Below are 21699 nucleotides of genomic sequence, written 5' to 3'. Positions count from 1 at the left end.
GAAACTATTGCCCTTAAAAGATCACATCTACTAGAAAAGCACATTCTCTCCTGCTCTCAAAAAGGAAGTCTCTTTCAATAAGAAAGAATTTATTCCCTATGGCAAGCAAGAAGGGCTGTGTCAGGGAAAATTCTAAGAAAGGAGGTTTTATGTGCTTTTATATATTTAAGTCCCCTTTAGGAAAAAAAAAAAAGGAATACAAGCAATCATTTTACCAGCATGAAGTTAAAAGTTGACTATTACAAGAGCCTAGAGTTAGATACTAGTCACTTCCTTCCTCAAAACTAAAATATATATATTTTATTTGGACAAAAAATATCATCTTGAGAAAAAGCATACAGTAAGACGTTAATGACAACTTTTGTTTTTCTTCTCTCAGCTTTTGATTTCTGTCTCTTGGCCATCAGATAATGTGTCTGATAAGAGAAAAGAAAGTCACACCATTTGATTCACTTTCTGTTAGACAATTGTTGTCAAGAGGTCTAATGCAAGGTGGAAATTAAAGCTATTTCCTAAAATAGGGACAATAGTTTAAGTAGTGTTTTCAGTTAAGCATACGATAATTGTTCCTTGTGCAAATGCTTCTCCATAAGGCAAGCAAATTGTAATTATGACTAATATAATTATATATCATTATCCAAATTGTATATGCTTCAGCCTTGCTCCAGAAAATGGATTCCTTATGGATCTTATGTATCCAGGAGTTAGTCATTGTCTATTCACCCTAATCAATAATGCATTGGTGATTAACAAATGCTTATCAACAATTACTTTGAAAAACAAAACAAAGAACTTGTACAGAAATGCTCATCTAGGGATGGGAGGCAGGAAGACACAGGCAACTGTGTCAAGAATGAGAAGCTTGACTTTGAAGGTCAAAAGATATTTCAGTTTAGTAAAGAACCCAGGCAGGGAGTCTTTGTAGATATTTGAGGCAGGGAAGGAAGCACTGTTAGAGCATGAAAAATGAACTTTTTTGCCACTTGGATGAGCAGGGAGGAGAAGCGAGAAGCGGGAATTACACCGCACCAGCGACTGGAACACTAAATTCAAGAATAAAACTAACACAACAGAATCCAAACAAAGGGACACAATAGACACACTTAGTGGAAATGAAATTGGATTTCTGAACTGGATTTTAAGACCCTGCTATGAGCTGTATGCTACATCAAGAGATAAATGCTACCAATTCTGCACATTTTCAGAGAGCTCGGTAAACTTTGGACAATGTATCGAATTGACTCACAGCATGACCCCCAAGAAGGAAAAGTTGCCTGTAGGAAAAAGCTTTCGGAAAATTCTGTAGAACTTTAATGAAGAAAACTACCTCCTTCCACACAGATCAGGAAGAGGTTAAAACTGCACTTTTTGAGAAGCATGAAGAAGGGCCCGCACACTGATTGAGTCCAACCACAGTAGGAGAGATTTCTACCCAACTGAAGTTTCCAACAAATTGTCTTCCACTCGCAGGCAGATGCTAGGACTCTAACGCTGTAGCTTCTTTAGTGACTCTCATTTAACACACCAGTCCACGGAAGCAGCCTTTGCCGTGCAAAATAGAAAGTGACCAGAGTACAAAAAGTAGGATTGGAATATGGTGGGGAGGACAACGAGATTACAGTGCCAGGAGGTGTACCTAAACGTACACAGAACGATGCTCCACACTTGCATTCGATACCAATTTTTCTTGTCCCAGGGCAGAGAAGGTGACTACCAGTATCTCAGCAAGTATAACAACAGGCATTACTATCAACTGTAAAAATACGCTATTTATTTATCTATCTATCTGTCTATCTATCTAAATTCAAGCTACTAAACATATATGTAGTATTAGTCTCAGGAGTAGAATTTAGTGATTCATCACTTACATATAACACCCAATGCTCATCCCAAAAAGTGCCCTTCTTAATGCCCACCACCCATTTAGCCCATCCCCCTATTCACCTCCCCTCCAGCAACCCTCAATGTGCTCTCTGTATTTAAGAGACTCTTAAGGCTTGCCTCCCTCTTAGTTTTTATCTTAGCTTTCCTTCCCTTCCCCTATGTTCATCTGTTTTGTTTCTTAAATTCCACATATGCGTGAAATCATATGATATTTGTCTTTCTCTGACTGACTTATTTCACTTACCATAATACACTCCAGTTCCATCCACATTGTTGCAAATGGCAAGATTTCATCCTTTTTGGGATGCTGAAGTAATATTCCACAATGTGTGTGTATGTATACATATATGTATACACACATATACACATACATACACACATACATACTACATCTTCTTTATCCATTCATCAGTCAACCCAGTAATTTTACTACTAGGTATTTATCCAAAGGATACAAAAATGCTGATTCAAAGGGGCAGAAGCACCCTAGTGTTTATAGAAACACTGTCAACAATAGTCAAAGTATGGAAAATGCCATCTCTTTTCTAAAGCTGGTGCCAGTGTTTGGCATTATAGCCTTCCTTAGCAATAAACTCTTGAGGCGAAGTTCAAGAATCTCAAGAATTTCTTCTGTGTTACGGCACTTGAGTAACTCACATCTAGCTTGGCCATATAGTAGGCTTAGATGAGAGCTGAAGGCTTCTTGTGTCCACATATCATTTCCTGACATGAATTTGATTCAACTGCCATCATTATCATGTGAAAAAAATGTTTACTTCTGTCATGACTAACATGCCATCTGCATGGTAGCCAGAAAGTATGTTTGGGTTTATTGTGTTAGTTCCTGATAATTAAATTGATTCCATTCACTATTCTTTCTATAAGAACTTTGATGGCAATGTTTTATTCCTGAAACTGGCCACCCTGCTGTGGAACTATTTCCATTAACACTTCATGGTGTGCAAGTTGGCGGGACAGGGAGATGAAGGGATTGTGCTGTCCCTAGGTTCACAGATGGGCATGTGAATATGTTTCATTTTGTTCTGTGAGAACGACCTTCTAACCAATCCCCTGCTTACAGTCTTGATCTTTGAGTCTTTCTTCCCTAGTTCTGCTAAAATGATCTCTCTGGAGTGCACATCTGCCCATGACACTCCTAGACTTAAAACACTCCGATGATTGGGGTGCCTAGGTAGCTTAGCTGGTTAAGCATCCAACTTTGGTTCAGGTCATGATCCCATGGTTCGTAGGTTCGAGGCCTGCATCAGGCTCTGTGCTGACAGCTCAGAGCCTGGAGCCTGCTTCAGATTCTGTCTCCCTCTCTCTCTGCCCCTCCCCTTCTCGTTCTCTCTCTCTCTCTCTCTCTCTCTCAAAAATAAACAATGAAAAGAAAAAGTTTAATAAAAAAATCCACTCTGATGATTCCCATGTGTCTACAAAGTCCAAGCAAACTAATATGATTCATAACACCTTTACGATCAAGTGTCTACCTGCCTTCCTAGACCCATTTCTTATCATTCCTTACCTTGCGTTATGGATCCATGGCAGACAGGATTTACCCTGTATATGCTTTTTACTCAGACTGTGAATCTTTGCCTGGCCAGCTTCTCATCCTTTGAGAGCTTAGGCATTCTTCCTGCCAGAGTCCTTTTCTGAGTCTTTCTTTCCAGGCATTTGGGACAAGTACTTCTGCTCCATACTCCTTTCTTCAAATACTGCATGCAAACCTTTATCCTCACCACTCATGGTGCCTCACTGACATACATCCATGTTCTTTTTCCTACTAAACCATAAACTGGTAAGTGCTATATTCTCAGATAGCTTCCGGCACAGAGAAGATGAGAACCAGCAGTGCCCATAGTGTTAAATCCTTGTCTGAGGGCAGAAGACCAACGTCTCAGCTCAGTCAAACAAAGACAGCACATTTTCCCTTCCTCTGCCTCTTTGTTCTATCCAGGTCCTCAATGGATTAGGTAATGCCCACTCACATTAGGGAGCGCATTTGCTTTATTCAGTAAATGGAAACACCCTCATGGACATATCCAGAGGTAATGTTTAACCAGATAACTGAACATCTTATAAAGTCAAGGTTTAGACTAATTTTTAGGTGGCAAGAAGTACATGGTTATGTGTTTTATGTGCTGGGGGAAATTGTATGAGAATGAAAGTTGTATTTTGGGGTAATGAATCTACCGTTGATTTGGAAAATGAAAAACAGAAGATCCCAGAAAAGACTACAGATGTGAGTCCTGACATGTGAGGCAATAAAGGCCAAACTTCAGAGCTTGTGGGGAATGTGAGAAGGAAAATGAGAGATAGTTGTAAAAAAGAATCATTGTTTAACTTTTCAGTGCTCTCAGTGAGTTAAGATTGTGTGAAGTGCCATTTAAATCTCACAGAAACCCTGCACGGACCAGATGCTGAAATCTGAGACAACCCAGATTCAGGTTAAGTGAAGTCACACTTCAGAGATTCAAACCCAGCTCTGTGATAAACTCATACTCTTCCCACTGCATTGGCCACATGGGTAAATACAGTCAACAGGTACACATGGTGTGAACACAGTAACTTTCAGGATTTTCTGCACATTTCACAAATGTCCAGTGAATTTGGTAAAGTCAGGAGATAGCAGAACCAGCTAGGGAGATACAAAGGACTGAGTTTCCTCGTATCCTCATTTATAAGTCAACTCAAATTAGGCAAGATTGCCAAAAATCATCTAAAGATTGAGGCTGAAGCTAGGGCCACTATTTTCTGTTTAATGAAAAAACCACCAAAGATGTCCAGGGCGAGTTCTATGAAAGCAGGCTGCTGTGATTTCTAGTTCCTAAAATGATGTGGATACACGTGGCAGGCTGAATAATGGCTCCCCTTTCAAGGTATCCATGTCCTAATCCATAGAATGTGTAAATGTTGTCTTTTGTGGCAGAAAAAAAAAAAGACTTTGCATATACAATTAAGTTAGGGATTTTTGAGATGGGGCGAGTATCCCAGTTTATCTACATGGGCCTTAAATGCCATCAGAAGTACCCCTATAAGAGAAAGAGTAGAGAGAGATTGCACACAAGAAAGGAAGGCAATGTGACCACAGAGGCAGAGATTGGAGAAATACAGCCACAGGGCAAAGGTTGCTGGCAGCCACCAGAAACACGAAGAGTCAAGGAGCAGAGTCTCCCATGAGTGTCCTTGAGGGAGCATGGCCCTGTTGAACGCTTTGATTTTGCTCAGAGTTACTGACTTTGGATGTCTGTTCCTGGCCTCCAGAACAATGAGAGAACAAATTTCTGTTGTTTTAAGCCACCCGGTTTGTGAAAATTTGCTACAGCAGCTACAGGAAACTAATGTCATGGCCAAATGACAGTGGAAGGCCTAAATCTCAAACACCCTAAAAATCTGATAACACATCACTGGATTATATACTTTTCACAGAGAAAATTAGTGGGGGTGGGGATACTTCCCCATATACAAGCACCTTAAAAGGGATTTGGTTTGACCTTGAAAGACAATATTATGGCTGCCCAGACTTTGTTTACTCCATGTGCAGACTATTTTACAGCCATTCCTTCCATACTGCCCATTTAGATTGTCACTATCACAGATTTGACTGATGTTAGGTGTTTGAACTGCCAAAATAAATGAGTGCTAATAAAACAGAGAAGTGTTCTGCCATTGAGCCACTGAAGCAACGCAATGCTTTCTAACATCACGATGAAACCAAATAATTGGACACTGTGATGAATTTGAGGTATTACAGTTTTGATGGTGTTAGGATTATGATAAGTGTGAAATAGTAATGCCACGTTCCTTCTGTCCATAGGCTCGGTGGGATGGCCTGACTGGGCGTATCACCTTCAATAAAACCGATGGCTTGAGGAAGGATTTTGATCTGGATATTATTAGTCTCAAAGAGGAAGGAACTGAAAAGGTAACCTTCTCAATAAGAAATTTAAGAATAAAATAAAGACAACTGTTCAAGCATGTTAATTGCACATACAAGTAGGGAATGATAAAATGATTCTCTTAACATGTTCATGTATGTCCAGTTTTCTGGAACTCTCTCTCCCTGCTCTGCTGATAGATGTTGACATGCTACATTCTGAAATTGTATGTTATTAATAGCAATGCTAACATTCATATACTTCTCCGTTTATGCAGCAGGCATGATTACAGTATTAAATACCTATGGTCCTGTGGGTGGGGTGTCATTAGCCCCACTTCTGAAAGGTTTCAGGAAATTGAGTTTAGACTTGGAAAATAAGGAGTTTGTCAACGATTCATCTATGGAATGGCATCCAAGTTTTACTCAGAAATGAATTTGAATTGCGCTCCATTTTGAGATTGGTTGACAGAAGGACAGACTAAAGTAGGATAGAAAGGGCTTACTGGATTCTTAATTTTAGGAGGAAATATGCCCCCCAAAATGCATTTTAATGCTGGGTTCTGATCTTAGAATTATTTGATCTTATTTTTAAATATCATTTTTATTTTTAAGTAATCTGTATACCCAATGTGGGGCTCAAACTCACAATACCAAGATCAAGAGTCGCACTCCTCCAACTGAGCCAGGCAGGTGCCCCTTGATTTTCAGATTACTTTAGTTGTAATTCTTAATCTCTCAAGGTTTCAAGCTCCATATTTGCTAATTTCAAGTAATGCAAATATGAACTATTTCGTTAAATAATAATTAAAAAATAGAATTCGACTCTGTATTTTATTATACCAATATTATTATCCACAATTATGTGCTAGAATTAAATAACATTTATATTGTGAAGATTTTGCCCTTTGGGATGCTAGACAAAAAAATGTTTTGAAACCCCCAAAACAATCATCTGGAAATCAAAACTATGTAATCCAACATTTTTTTTTTACTGTAGTGCACAAGATATGTCTCCTATAAAAGACTGGCTTTGGGAACCATCAGTTACTAACTTAATTGAAATGTTTGGGACGATTTTTAAAATGAGATGAGATTTCCATTTCTGTTCTGTTGCTTTTGTGAAATGACACATATTTTTTTTAAGGTCCTGACTATGCCCCGTCCCCAAATAGCTTAATTAAAACAAACAAAGATTAATCAGGCTGAATGTAATAGATGGACCACTGGTGTGGAAATGTTTGAGGGAAATAATTACTTTGCAGCTTTGAGGGTACACATTATCTACACAGATTCCCATTTCAAAAATGCCCTCTCTCTTCCTGTCTCTACCTCTCTCTGACTCTCTCTCTCTCTGGATCTCTGGCTCTCTGTTTCTCTCTTTCTCTCTCAGGCCCTCCCCCCTCCCCACCTCTCTCTCTCTCTCTCTCTCTCTCTCTCTCTCTCTCTCTGGGGTCTCTTCACTCAGATTTGCTGGTCTGTTCATTAAACCTGCTCTGACAGAGCCATCGCACCTCCATCATGGACTGTGGGAAAAGGAAAGACAATACTTTTAGGGACTGAACGCATCTAATGGCTGCTCCTCTGTGCATGCCTCTCTCCCCGCTCCTTCTGTTAATGCATAGAACTGAGAGGGAAAGAAAAGCTGTTCAGGAAACTTCGTTCTGGCTCTGACGTGTGATGAACGAGATGGAGCCATCCTCACGCCTTCATAGCTATTTATACGCTGCAATATTATGCACACTCCACTGGTGTTTTTCCATCAAAGGCAAAATCAAATTAGATGAAAGTGTTTTCTCCATTTGTTTCTTATCTCTTCATTGTTTGCAATAACTTTTCTTTCTTCAGGTGACTTGGGCTCCATTCCTGAGAAGGCTGACTGGGCCTTAAGGCAATGGGGAAACCAGCCCATCTCTCTCAGGAGCCACGGGAGGAGATGCCCAATCTTTTCGTGTCGGCCTCTCGCAGGGTCCACAGAGAAAATTGTTAGAAAAAGCTCACTTTTTCACTTCCACTCAAGTTTCTGCTGCCTGGAGGCCCATAATCAAAGAAAATGTCATCAAGCTTAGAGTGCTTTCTTCTTGCTTAGGAATAGCGTGTGTGTGTGTGTGTGTGTGTGTGCGTGCATGTGTGTGTGTGTATGTGTGGATTGATTCTGCCTAAAGGCTTTCTTGAACAGGCTTTCTTAAAGAATGAGGAAGACCCTTTCACTCCACAGAGCTGTGCATATTCACAAGAACTTTAAGTCATTTTGGGGGTGTGTGACAGGTAAAGTGAACAGTAGGCTGCATTACCAAAAGGAAGTAACTTCTGTGGGACCCAAGTACTTAGTTCGTCTCTTGACTGTACCTGTGTTCAGGCTTTATGTTGAATTAACGTGCAAGATTCCAAACAGTGGGTGGGGAATGGGACGCTCCGAGCATTTGCACACCGTGCTACCATCTGGGTTCCATGCTCCATTTTAATAAGTGCTATTTTTATTTTTCCCTCTGAAAACCAAGGCTGCTGGCGAAGTGTCTAAACACTTATATAAAGTGTGGAAGAAGGTTTGTACTTGGACAAAAATGGCAGGAAATCTGGAGGGAGGGAGTGGGGAGTGTCAGAGGAAAACCTCACCTTTCCAGTTTTGCCAGACCAGTAGATCTCTAAATGCAGTTTAGAGGCGATAGTCTGTCTGTATATAAAGGGAGAACGGGCTGATTAAATATGTTGTCTCTCAACAACGTGACCCATGAATTGAAGGCAGGCTTGAGATGGATTAAATAATGATGGATTAAATATTTCCCCTTAGATTATTTGTCGTTTCTCCCAGGCAGGATCAGCCCCGTTTAGGACTGAAAGCAGGTTATTGCCACAAAGGTAGACACTGGTCCATTTATATTTCTTCTCAAATCACAAAATATTTTCCCAAAGGGGCATGAAAACAATAGATTTGATCCATCAGACTCATCAGATAGGCTAAGGCTCAGAAGGCTAAGACATGTCCTTCAATGTCACCATCACAAAATATAAGCCATTTTCAGAAATTCCCTTTTCTTATGAACTATCTTTGTTTTGCATAGGATCTTTGTCAGTGCATATTGCCTGGCAATTTGTTTCAGAACCACGGTTTTCAGAGGACAAAAACATTAGCGATGTTGGAAGGGAAATGAGATTATCTTGTAAATTCTAACACCTCCTATTTCATAGTTTATTGTACAGGATCATATTGTCAATGAATGTGCACAGATTTATTATATAAGCAAATGTGAGACATTAAAAACATTTGGATCAGGAAAATGTCCCAGAGATAGGCAGACACTGTCTTCCATTCTCTCTCTCTCAGTCTAATTGCTAAACTCTCTAGCGATTGATGGATGCAACTGAAATTACTTCAGGTTGTTCAACTTGCTGGTTTTGTCAGGTTCCCTTTTATCTTTCAAATTATCAGTTAAGTCATGGAAAGTGTAAACAGTTTCTCCCGGTGGTCCAAAAGCTAGTCTCTCTCCTGGTCGTATTCCATAGATGAGTTCAAAAATGTCCTTTTAAGTTTAAAAAAAACGTAGGTTTAATAACCTTGTTTTAATCTTCAGTGAATCAGGCGACCAAAGCCATAGAGAAGGCAATCTCGTTTCCTCCCTGCTAATAAACAGATGAACCTAACTGGTGCCCAGAAAGAAGCTTATTCCACTAATCCAGCTTGAGACTCCAGGCACTTTATGCAGTGTTGAATTAATTCAAACCAAATATCCCCGGGAATGGAATCCAAGCTCTGAAATTCCCTGCAGGGGAGAGGAATGTCCTTCATTTGTCACTAAACTGCCACAATCACCCCCCCCCAACACATTTCCTGGGGATGCACCTCCATGCCTTGGTGTCTCTTCCTTCCTGTTGACCTATCACTGCTCACATTGTAAGTTGCAGATGCTGTGGTGTGCTGTTGTGTGTTATGACTGCTCATCAACGATTTATAGTAGCCTGAGCACTAGTCTGTAAGACCTACTGTCCCATCCCAATAAGACTCACATTCAAATTCCAAAAACTCTTTGCACACTGACCCTATTGAGTATAGAATTGTCAGCCTGGATTTTTTTCCAAGAGAGGATGTAGCAACCTTTACAAAGTCTGTCACAAACATGTGTGTTCATGAGTCTCATGATATAAGAAACAGACAAGTCTTTTATTTTCTTTCCTAAGTACTTGATATTTCACTCCTCACTGTTGGATTTTGACTTTACGTGAATCACTCTCTGTATTTGGAAAATGGATGCTTGTCACTCTCCGAACACTTTTTGTTGTGTAGTGGTTTTTTTTAAGTGTTTTTTTTAATGTTTATTTTTGAGAGAGAGACAGAGCACAAGTGGGGAACTTGCAGAGAGAGGGAGACACAGAATCTGAGGCAGGCTCCAGACTCTGAGCTGTCAGCACAGAGCCCGATGTGGGGCTCAAACACGCAAACCGCGAGCTCATGACCTGAGCCGAAGTCGGTCACTTAACCAACTGAGCCACCCAGGTGCCCTTGTTGTGTCGTTTTTTCAAAGAAGGTCTGCTTAATGTCATCTGGATACTCATTCTTAGAAGCTTCCCTTGGTTGTCTGAGATAATAAATGGCTGCTCCCGCATGCCCGTTTACAAAGTGAGAGAAGGCAGGACCAGACAATTTAGCTCTTGAGTGTTCCTCCCCACGAATAATTGATCCAACCCTCTGCTGCTTCTCACTGCTAAATTACTGCTGTCGGCTTTTGCTCTACAGTTTGAAAATTGAGGTTCTGCTTCCTAGAGGCACTCCTCCAAGGTCAGAGAACAAGACTGAAATGCAAAATGTCTAGGCATCTGGTTAACTGTATCCCTCCCTCCAATACGCATGACTCATGAGGTCTTGCTTCTTCAGAAAGAGACATTCATTTGCTCATCTGTCCACTTAATTAACAGATAAAGCCAGTTGACTATTTAGGTTTAAAACACACACACACACACACACACACACATATACACTTCTGTTTTGCTGATGAAACAATTTGAAAACAGAAGGCTGTAGTCATTCAAACTATACACTGTCCACCTCCCAGGAATAACCTGACCTTGACCATAATTTGATACTCTTTTAGTCTAGATTTGAAAGAACTTCTGTTACACAGACAGTAGAAAAATATATTCTCCCATTTCTCATTTTGTAGAAGAAAGTTCACATTGAATGGGACTCTGGGATTCAGCTGATCGGAAATGCTGTAGCAATGATACCTGACCTCACTTATGGTAGGGCTGGTAAAAGAAATCAGAGCTGGACGTTAAGCTGTGGTGTGCATTTGTCTAGAGTTTCAAGTTCGTAGGTTAAAAGAGAGTGATATTATAAGGCTGTTCAATGCTGCCAATTTCAAATATTAGTATAGTTCCTGTAAACACACACTTGATGTTAATAGAAATTAAAGAGGACACATCCCATTACTTAACATATTGGCTACAAACAGTTATTTTCTCCACTTTCCAATACTTAATTAAAAGTTAGGTTTCATTCTCCCCAGTGCCTAAGTCAAGTTTTAATTAGAAGTATATAGCCAGAGCCCAATTTACACACTGCCTTCATTGAGTTAGAAGTCAATTGGTCACAACCGAAAACATAGCTTTGGATAAAAACCAACAGACTCCAGGTATATTTAGCATGAGTTATGTTTCCTAGAAACAAGGGTCTTTCCCCCCAAAAAAGTGGGAGGATGAATACAAGTTGCAAAAAGGGTAAAGAAAAAGTTGTCTCCCTTTCCTGGCTTTAGAGCCAACCAAAGAAATCTGAAGATTCCATGACTTACAGATGTTGTGTGCATTGTATGCATTCTATGACAGGCATTGGCCTTGATGGTGGAAAGACTGAATGGTTATTAAAGGTGCTGTCCTATATCCCAATCCTACTTCTAGGAACTTCATTACAGATAGGCTTAAAATACTTCCAAATGCAAACACTACCCCACACTCCCACTTACCTAGACCTGTCTCCTTATTTCACCAGTCAACTAACTCTTAGTAAGTATAGAAAGAAAACAGTGACATTGAAATAGTTCACACTGGTGTGTGAATGTGGGATAGTCCTTGAAACTTCCTCAAAAATTTACGTTTCTAAAAAGAGTATTTGTCAAACTAAATGAATTTCCAGCTGCTGTATTTAGGCAATAAATCAAAGTAAAGAAATAGAAAAGGAAAGAAGAGGCCTAACATTCCCACTGGTGATATTTTATTTAACTATCAGAAAAGCCCTTATATCTCCATTTTGCTGGTGAGGCATTGAGGCACAGCAGGGTTAATGAACTTACCCAAGGTCGCACTGCTGGCACATTGCAAAGCTAGGATCTGGACAAAAATCTGTCTGTAAAACTCATATTCTGCCCAGGTAGGCAATGTCCTCCCACTGGGAGAATATATTTAGGATCAAGCATAGGACCACCCAGCCAATCCCAGAGTCTTTCCAAGTGTTAGTGTTCCACAACTGCCCCTCTCTTTCATGGATATACTTTACCTGCCTCTAAATTAAATAAATAAATATTTCACTCACCATCCAAATTCTTTCACAACCGAGCAAGCTTGAAGAAATTACTGGGGCAGTCCTTTCAATGTCCTTTGTTACTAATGTTCGTGTAGCTCTTAAAATGATCGAGATTTTCATGTGCATCTTCTTATTTGATTGTGTCAATATCCAGATGACGTACTTTACAGTTAGAGAACCAAAGCTCAGAAAGGTTATCAGCCTGTCCAAGGTCACACAGCAGCTAGATTGCCCAGCTCTGAAACACACCTGCATTACGTCTGTCTCACCAGGTGGGCAATAAATGCCTACAGAAAGCTTCAGATAAATAGTTCAGTTCCCTGAGGCTTTTCTCCCGGTTTTCTCCAGAAGCTAAACAAATCAATGTACTTCTGCAGGGCCTACTAATGCAGGAGTGACTTGGCCACTGGAGAAAATTGTGGGTCATTATTCTTTAAAAGAGCAATGGGTTTCACTGACTAGTAATCGCCATGGGTGGTTCTGTGATAGGAAGAACAATGATCAATAAGAATGAATACCCTCACTGAAGGAGTTCACAGTCAAGTGCACAGACATAACAACAGAAGAATAACAGAGGATGACCCTACGGCAGAGGTATGAGCAGTCCTAGTATAGTCCATGACAGGCACCCTCAACCAGCACTGGTTCCTCAATGAAGCCAGGCTCAGAACTTAGTCTACTGTTCATCCACACTTTTTTCTTCCATTTATTTTTTCCCTTTTAGATACCCCATCTCTCCATCATCCACTTTGCTCCTTTCATCCCATTCCTTATAAATTTTAAAGGCACTGATGATACCACTTTGGCAATGGAAGGTTTGTATCACTGGAATGTAAGCTCCACGAGGGAAGAAATTCTTGTCTGTTTTGTTCACTGCTATGTCCTTCAATGCCCACAACAATACATGGCATACAATAGGTGTTCAACAAATACATATTGGAAGAAAAATCTGATACTCATCTAAGAATTCTTAAATTAACAAAGAACAATGAGTTTAATAAATTCACAAACGAAAAGACCTCTCCCCACTCTATCCCAAATGGCACTAATTTTCCCTGTTCTATGTACACACTCATTCCTTCATTGTTTCATTTTCCCACAGTTAGTAGCTTCAATGTGATGCCCTGGTGTCTTCTCCCCAGACTCTAAGCTTTTGTGTCCATTCCTGGTTTAGAAGGGGCCTCTCTTTGATGTAAATGGGGTCACTGACAAGCCAGCAGCCTCTGATGTATTGTGTTCTGTGTAGATTGGGATTTGGAACTCCAACAGTGGCCTTAACATGACCGATGGCAACAAAGACAGGTCCAACAATATCACCGATTCACTGGCCAACCGAACACTCATAGTCACCACCATTTTGGTAAGTTGACTGGAAGTCAGGGTGTCTTATCTGGACTCCTACCCTAGACTTTAAACACCTTTTTCTGCAAATGTCTATTTTTAATTAGGACACTAAAAATTTATATTTGCATATACCTATAATTGCATTGAATTAGAAGCTTCCAACAATGTTCTGAATATCTCCCACCTTGGATCCGTTCTCAACTCAGCCCCACTCCACTCTCTAACCCGATCCAATTAGTCTCCCTTGCTCTCTGGCTGGTGGTTGTTTTCAACCAAGAAGACAAGAGACCAAGGAAGTAGGGAAAAGAGAAGTAAGAACATCCAATGGTTTTCTCAGAACTTCTGTCCTTCACAACCACAGCTCTTATTCTGTCAATGACCCTGCTTCTAGACTTCTGCTGTCCTGGACTCCAGGAGTACTCTTTTTTCCTGCCTGCCTGAGCCCTAAGTGCTACCAGCTTCCTGATTACGTTGGTCTTGGAATGTCAATACCCCACCCTTCCTCTCACCTGCATTCCTATTGGCTTCTTTGACCTGCTCACTCTTCCATAAATAACCCATTTACTAAGGGGTTTTTCAAAAGCCCAGGTAAGGATACTTCCTGCTTCCTATTAGAATCCTGATTATACTCCTATCCAGTCATTGTACATCCACAGGTTGTCCATTTTTCTTCTTTTCCAACCTTAACCCAAGGAATAAAGGACAGGAGTTTCCACCTCTAAAATCTTCACTTTCAGATATTCTTGCTTTATTTGATTCAGTCCATAGTGTTGGACAAATTTATTTCTAAACCTGTTAACTTCTAAGAATTGTTCATCCATGATAAAAACAGTTTTGCTTTTCTGTGACTCCTTTCTCAGGAACTATCACATGGAAATGTAGATTTCTATTTCTGTCAGTTTGTTTGAGGATAAGCCTAAATGGGTCTTAAATGTCGGGAGTAAAAAATGTATAATGAGGAGTAAAAGGGCCTACCGGTAATGTTATTATTACAATGTTATAAAATAAAATAAATTTTCATTTAGCAAAATGAGAATAAGGTTAAAGATATGTGATAGTGAGGAAATGTCCATTATTCATAGAATAAGGGATTTATTATGTAAGTGTATAAGCAAAGAATTACCAGATATAAGATTTGAGGTGAGTTCAAATAAGAAAATGGAACTGATAATATAAGAAGACTTAGAAATCGTCTTTGAATAAGACACCCGGAAGGAAACGAACCAAAATATGTAGATAAAAGTGAATATTGAAACTGAGATGAAATTTAACTGAGAGATGAGGAAATGAGACTATTTAGTAGATAGGATGTCTGAAAAGCAAGAGGTTATATTTGCTCATTTAGATTTCATTTTTGTTAGTAGGTAAAGCTCTTATGTAAAAGCCAGGAGGGAGGGTCAGTCATGCAAAGGAAGTTCGGGTGTGGGTACAGATGAAGACCAGAGAGGCAGACATCTGGTCTTCCAGTCCCCTCACTGCTGGACCTCAGGTCCAAATGTGACTGTGTCTCTATCACACGTTTCACTCACAGCCCTGCCCTCAACAGTGGAGGAAAACATTCTCATTCACACACTGAGGAGAGAGAGGTAAGAGGGTATAGGGAAGATGAGTTTAGGGAAGGCAGCATGGTGAGTGACTAACTTCCTTACTCTGATATCCTAATCATCATTTTCAAATATTTTATATCTTCTGACTGCGGATGGAGCTTGTGTAAGTAAATTCTGCCTTCCGTTATAACAGGGCTTTCATATTTGGTTTGTTTCATATAGGAAGAACCCTATGTGATGTACAGGAAATCTGATAAGCCTTTGTATGGAAATGACAGATTTGAAGGGTATTGTCTGGATCTGTTGAAAGAATTGTCAAACATCTTGGGCTTCATTTATGATGTCAAACTCGTCCCTGATGGCAAATATGGAGCCCAGAATGACAAAGGAGAGTGGAATGGAATGGTCAAAGAACTTATAGATCATGTAAGCAAAAATGCATGTCTTATAGTTGAGTTTTAAGTGTCTGACAAAATGCATAGCTAGAAGTCAAAGAAAAAAAATGATTCTAATTCAGCATCGGAAGGAATGTTACACTTATTTGAATCCTAAAAATGGTTTAAAAAGTAGGGGGAAACAATGTAGAAATAGAGTTTGCTTACGTAGAAGGGCAAGTAAGGACACAAATTGGGGACAAAAATGTATGGATCCATCCATCATACGGAAGAGTAAACCTGAGTGATTCTTAAATTTGATAAAGAATTCTACAGTTTGTGGCTCAAGTCTCATCTTGTCAGCTGATTTTATGACCAAGTGGCTCCTTTCTTGCTTTATTTACATGCCCTTTTTAAAGATATACCCCTGCAGATTTTTCTTCCATTTACTTCCAGAATGTGTGTATGTCTGTCTCTGTGTGTGTGTGTATTTTATACCTTCTGGCTTCTCTTTGCTAGTAATTACCATTTCACAAACCTAACTGTGTAAATCAACTGCTTTTATACTAAAGCCAATCATTACAGAAGCTTCTTGCATGAAAAACATTTGAAATTAAGAAGTATAGATCAGGAGTACCCAGAAACGTCCAGACATTTGCTGGGAAGTGATACAAATAAGACAATGATTTCAAACTTGCTTTTGCAGAAGGCTGATCTGGCAGTGGCTCCTCTAACCATTACCTACGTTCGGGAGAAAGTCATTGACTTCTCCAAGCCCTTCATGACCCTGGGTATCAGCATTCTCTACCGGAAGCCCAATGGTACCAATCCAGGAGTGTTCTCCTTCCTCAACCCCCTGTCTCCTGACATTTGGATGTATGTGCTCTTAGCCTGCTTGGGAGTCAGTTGTGTACTCTTTGTGATTGCAAGGTGAGTTCGAGAACTACTGAATTTACCAGAGATCTAGGTGTGCCTCAGACTGACATGTATGTTCTAGAGGTAAATATAGGTTAAGAACATTAAAGTGTTATTTTAGTTTTGCCTACTGCTCCATTCTGTCAAGTTTGCCCTCACAAAGGCCATGCTGTAAATGAGTATCTTCTAATTTTTTATAAAGGTACTTTTAAAAGACAAGAAGATATTTTTTATATGAATTTAACTTTCTCAGTATTTCAAGCAACATAAAATGTTCATTTACCCATTTTCCCTGAATTATATTATAACGAAAGCAACAGCTCACCTAATAAATTTAAAACATTTCAACAGGAAGAGTAACATGCTGTCCAGACACTTGACCCCTGGAATATTCGGTTAAGCAAAACAGGAGAAAGTTATCTAGTAATTGTTGTAGCAGATGAGAAATACTGGGATGAAACAAGGTTATGAATCCTCAGGAACAAAGCAAAATACTTTGAAGATTTTATAAAATTTATTTTTTAAAACTATAGAGAGTTAAAGAGAATTCTAGAAATAACTATGAAAAGAAAAATTACTATCATGTAGAGTCTAGAGGCATGAAATATTTATGCTACCATTGATGATTCAGTTTAGGTTTTTTTCCTGAGATAACTCTATATTTAACCATTCCACTTTCCACCATTCTTCAAAGGATTTTTATACCTTTCAGTAGATGATATTTTCTAAATACCTTTGATGGTGAATTTGAACGAAACACAGCTATTTTCTCTTTCTGTTGGCTTAAACATTTGATATCCCTAGATGGACCGTGTAAAAAAATAATTGCTTTTGGATGTCCCCCACTCATTTTCAATCTTTTTAATCTTTCAACAAAACTCAGTGAACTTTCTTCCCTGACCAATTTTTGTTTTCCCTCCAGGAATTTCTATGAGAAAAATTTCTTCAGGCTAGCTCTCTGTCATTGTCCACTCTCTGGTTTTGATGAATGCCAAGGAACTCTTTCCCTGGCATAATTATAAGGAATGTTTGGGAAAATGACCCAGGATAGAAAAGTCTTAGAGATCCATGAGGCACATATGGTCAAATTGAATGAATGTGTGCTCTCACATGTGGGTATTTATATATTCAACAGGAAATAAATGTTTTCTCCATACCCCATATCTTATCATTACCAGACCCCAGATCATCTTCCAGATTTTGCCCAACTATTAACTACATTTAAGTAATGATCAAAGCTCTCTTCCATATGTCGTACCATAAAAAAATAATATGTTAAAAGTAGTATAGTGATACTATCCTCTGGTACTTTAGCGCTCTAAATCAGTGGTTCTCAACTAGGAGAGATTTTGTCTTTCAGCTAACATTTGGCCATGTTCTAAAAACATTTTTTTGGTTATCACAACCAAGAGTGCAAAACGGTACTGGTATAAAGTGGGTACAGTTCATAGATGCCACTGAACGTCCTACAGTAGGCACATAGCTCCCCACAATAAAGAATTACCCCTAAATGTCAACAGCACCAAGATTGAGAGACAATGTTTTAAATAATTAAAGAAGATGTTGCTTTGGGTATCAAATTTTCAGAGACAAGTTGCTGAGCTTTGGGGGTGCATTTCTCATTACTGTCTACTAAGTGAAATTAATACAGCCCTAGAATGGTTATTTCAAACATGACTACTTGATGTACATTGTAACGATGGATAAGACATTTCACTTTGGCTCGTTGTTCCATTCCTCTGCTCTGGGGCCTGCGTCTGTTGGGTGATACTGGAGACAGTGGAGCAAACCAAACAGCAGAGGGAAGTGGGTTTCCATATCCCTCAGTCTGTGGTTCTGTCTAGGCAGTGATGTTGATGAGTAGAAGAGGCAAGACAATGTTGATGACCAAATATTTAGCATACTGATTTGATCATGGCCAGTGGGAAACAAAACATGCCAGCAGCATCCAGAAGTTCTTATAAGCATACGGGCTGAATGTACACTTACACTTGACCCCAACTGTGCCTTTCACTTGCCTTATTTTTGCCATCAGAATATGTCCGAATAATGTAACGTTCGGTCGTTTTCCCCTCCTTACTTTGGTTGTTTCTCTATCAGCTGTTAGTGACCCAGAGCCCTGTATTTTCTGACTTCATTCTATTTCTATTAAGAACACACCCCGCAATCAATACTATCCACTCAATGTTCCTACTCACCGACAGCACCGTTTATAAACCAGCTCTTCATTTAGCTTATTCTCCTCATTGCCCCCTACTCGCTACCTCTCCTCTCACTCTGGGTTTTGGAAAAGTGGAATTGCTATGCATCCAATGCACACTTGCAAACAGCATGGTGGTGCAACATGGGAAGTAACTCCCTGAGGTACACGGGTGCACTGCCATGGGGATCATCCTCTCAACTATATTCATCTCTACACCCTTGAAATCCATTTCTACTTCTACTTCATAAAGCCACTAAATATATTTTGGAGGTGATTCCCAAAGACAAAATCCTTGTTGAATATACGTGCCACTTCACTTTTACTTCCCACCATCATAGCTAGAGACCATGAACTTGGTCACCCTGCACCAAGAAGCTAAGATGTGAAACAGCTTTCTGTTACCACCTTAGTGGTTTGCATTCAAAATAGTGAAGTAGAAGTAAAAAAGTTAATCTCATAATCATCTTTGGCTCTAGAGAGGCTTTTGAATTTGCGTTTTGAAGTGTATCCTTTTATGTCCTTTTAAAGGGGAAAAAATAAAGCCCATCACCGCATTTGGACTAATGTTCTCACTAGACAGATGCTTAAAAATCATTTGCTAAACTGAATTGAATTCATAAAGTTAGACAAACTAAGGAAAACCATAAAAATTTAAGTTACTACGACTTGTTTAGTTTATGATTCTATAAATGTGCATCTCAGTGTTTTTGTTTTGTGGTTAACATTCTTTAATTGCTTTTTGCAAAATATTCAACCCCAAAGAATTATGTCCATCATGAATACACAATTTAAATAAACCAAATATCCAGACATAATGTCTGCTTACATTTTATGATTTATGTTTGCCTTCTTTTTTCTTTTTTTTTTTTTAATTTTTTTTTTTAACGTTTATTTATTTTTGAGACAGAGAGAAACAGAGTGTGAACAGGGGAGGGGCAGAGAGAGAGGGAGACACAGAATCTGAAACAGGCTCCAGGCTCTGAGCTGTCAGCACAGAGCCCGACGCGGGGCTCGAACTCACGGACCGCGAGATCGTGACCTGAGCCGAAGTCGGCCGCTCAACCGACTGAGCCACCTAGGTGCCCCATGTTTGCCTTCTTAAACTTGAACATTTTCTCAGTTGGCTTTGGCAAAAAACAAACTGACTGTAACTCAAAGGTTGTAATACAAACCCAGTGGTTTTATCACAAACTCAAATAGAGCTCTCCCCTTTAAAAGATGAACATATCTCCCTTTCTTCATGAGGTCCAATATTCATTCTCAGCCATAAAAAGAATCCCTTAATTAGAGATCTTCAGTCTGAAGATTGTTTTATATCTTTCATTCAAGTAAAAGCTTGGCATATATAAACATAAACCCAAGATGAACCTTTATATTTCAACATAATGCTACTCCTTTATATGCAAATTTTGACACAGATTCTAAGCACATTTGTACCTTTCTCTGTTATTTTACTAAAGATCAGTATCAATTGGGAATAGCAACTTCAGAATATCATTGTGCGGGTCCTATATTAATTTTCCCCCAGCCTTCCTGATGCTGACATTGCTGTCACGTTGGCTACCTTTAAGCAGGCATTGGGCATTTCAAACTGAAATATCTACATCCAGGCAACAGGTGGGTCTATTGCATTATGAAAAACCAGCGTCTTATAGTCCAGGATCCTACTGATAGCTAATAGTCCTCAGTCCAACCCCAAATCACTCCGAGTCCTAGAGAGAAAGAACCTCAAATATCTCTGCAGACCAGGCAGAGTCATACTGCTGCTTAGGCAGTTTTCTTTTTTTCCATAGAAAATTAGACTAAGTGTTCACTTAGAACTGCAAAGTATGAAACACTGACACAAGTTAAAAGCAGAATTTCAAAGAGGAAGTGGTGAGGTCATTGATCAGAACATACATGAGGAAGAAATACCTGACTATCAGGGGGTTAGTGGTTGCCAGGTTTTATGGTCTGTTTAGAAAACTCCTCCTTTTGAGTGCATGAGCCTCCTAATTTATTGCAATTAGTATTTTAAAATTATTGTACAAGTGACAATGATATTGTTGAAGTAACAGCATCTTTACTGTGCATACTGTTTCAATTAGTGGGTTCATTAATATCGGTATTCATTTCTTCAGCTCAGTAAACTACTATGGTTAGAAGAGTGTATAAATCCAAAACTTAATTATATTGTTGAAACAGTAATTAAAATGTATTGGCATGGCATTATCAATTGCAGTTATATTCACAAGCTTCACAGGAACCTGCGCTGTGAACCCTGCAGCTTTGGAGAAGGTTCAGTAATGAGTTGGGTACCATTATTGTGGCGTAAACTATAAGGCTGTTATCCTGGTACCCCTAATTCCGATGAAGAGACCCTGTACACTTTCCAGAAGGTGTCCAGGGTTTTAGGGAATGGTTTTGCATTCAGAGGGTCTGCCCAGTTCCTTGTGCATGATTCATAGTGTGCCCTGCTTTTCGCTCTAGATAATGTATTCACCTTAATCCCAGTTCTCCCCATTGTGTCAGCAACCTGCTATTGTTTACTGCTGAAACCTTATGGCTGGAGAGCATTCCGTATGTTCTCATCGGTTTTATGGGGTTTTAACATTACTCTAACGCTCCTGCTTGCATTCAAAGGACCCAATGGCAAATGGCAAAGCTTCCAGCCTAAGGACTCCTGCATTTTAAATCATTTCCAGATCACTTTGCCGAGCATCTGCTAATGTCTCTTTGGAAAAATAAGTGCCCCTTGGCAAGATAGCCCTACAAAATAACCACAGAGCAGGCAACTCCTTGGGCTACAAAGGTCAGACAGATTTTTCGAAAACAGAGAAAGAACCAAAAATCTCTTCCCCAGATTTTTATTATCACACATCCCAGAGATATCTGGATTCCATCTTGTTTACAAATAAGGAAACTGAGGCCAGAGAGGTTAAGTGACCTGTTGAAGATCGACTTCCTAACCTGCTAGGACTGCTGATCAAGTGACTACAATCCGTCATTCTATCAACAAAATAAAAACAAATCAAAAGGGAAATTTGAATGTAAAGCTCTCCAGG

The 21699-nt window shown here is 39.5% G+C and overlaps 1 protein-coding gene across 7 annotated transcripts in view; it reads left to right on the top strand.

Annotated features, from left to right (window-relative positions):
* GRIK1 (glutamate ionotropic receptor kainate type subunit 1) overlaps positions 1-21699 on the top strand; it is a 374134-nt gene that overhangs the window by 308938 nt on the left and 43497 nt on the right. For 4 of the 7 annotated variants that reach the window (XM_058731840.1, XM_058731838.1, XM_058731841.1 and 1 more), the window contains exons 8-12: positions 5702-5809; positions 8263-8307; positions 13519-13632; positions 15386-15589; positions 16244-16467. In XM_058731840.1, the coding sequence (XP_058587823.1) occupies positions 5702-5809; positions 8263-8307; positions 13519-13632; positions 15386-15589; positions 16244-16467 (695 nt within the window). The remainder of the gene's footprint in view (positions 1-5701; positions 5810-8262; positions 8308-13518; positions 13633-15385; positions 15590-16243; positions 16468-21699) is intronic. The other 3 variants (XM_058731842.1, XM_058731839.1, XM_058731843.1) reach the window with 1 other exon arrangement.

The sequence above is a fragment of the Neofelis nebulosa genome, chromosome 5 (assembly GCF_028018385.1).
Source record: "Neofelis nebulosa isolate mNeoNeb1 chromosome 5, mNeoNeb1.pri, whole genome shotgun sequence".
Classification (NCBI taxonomy): domain Eukaryota; kingdom Metazoa; phylum Chordata; class Mammalia; order Carnivora; family Felidae; genus Neofelis; species Neofelis nebulosa.
Note: the sequence above shows the minus strand (reverse complement) of the source record. Positions and strands in the feature narration are given on the sequence as shown.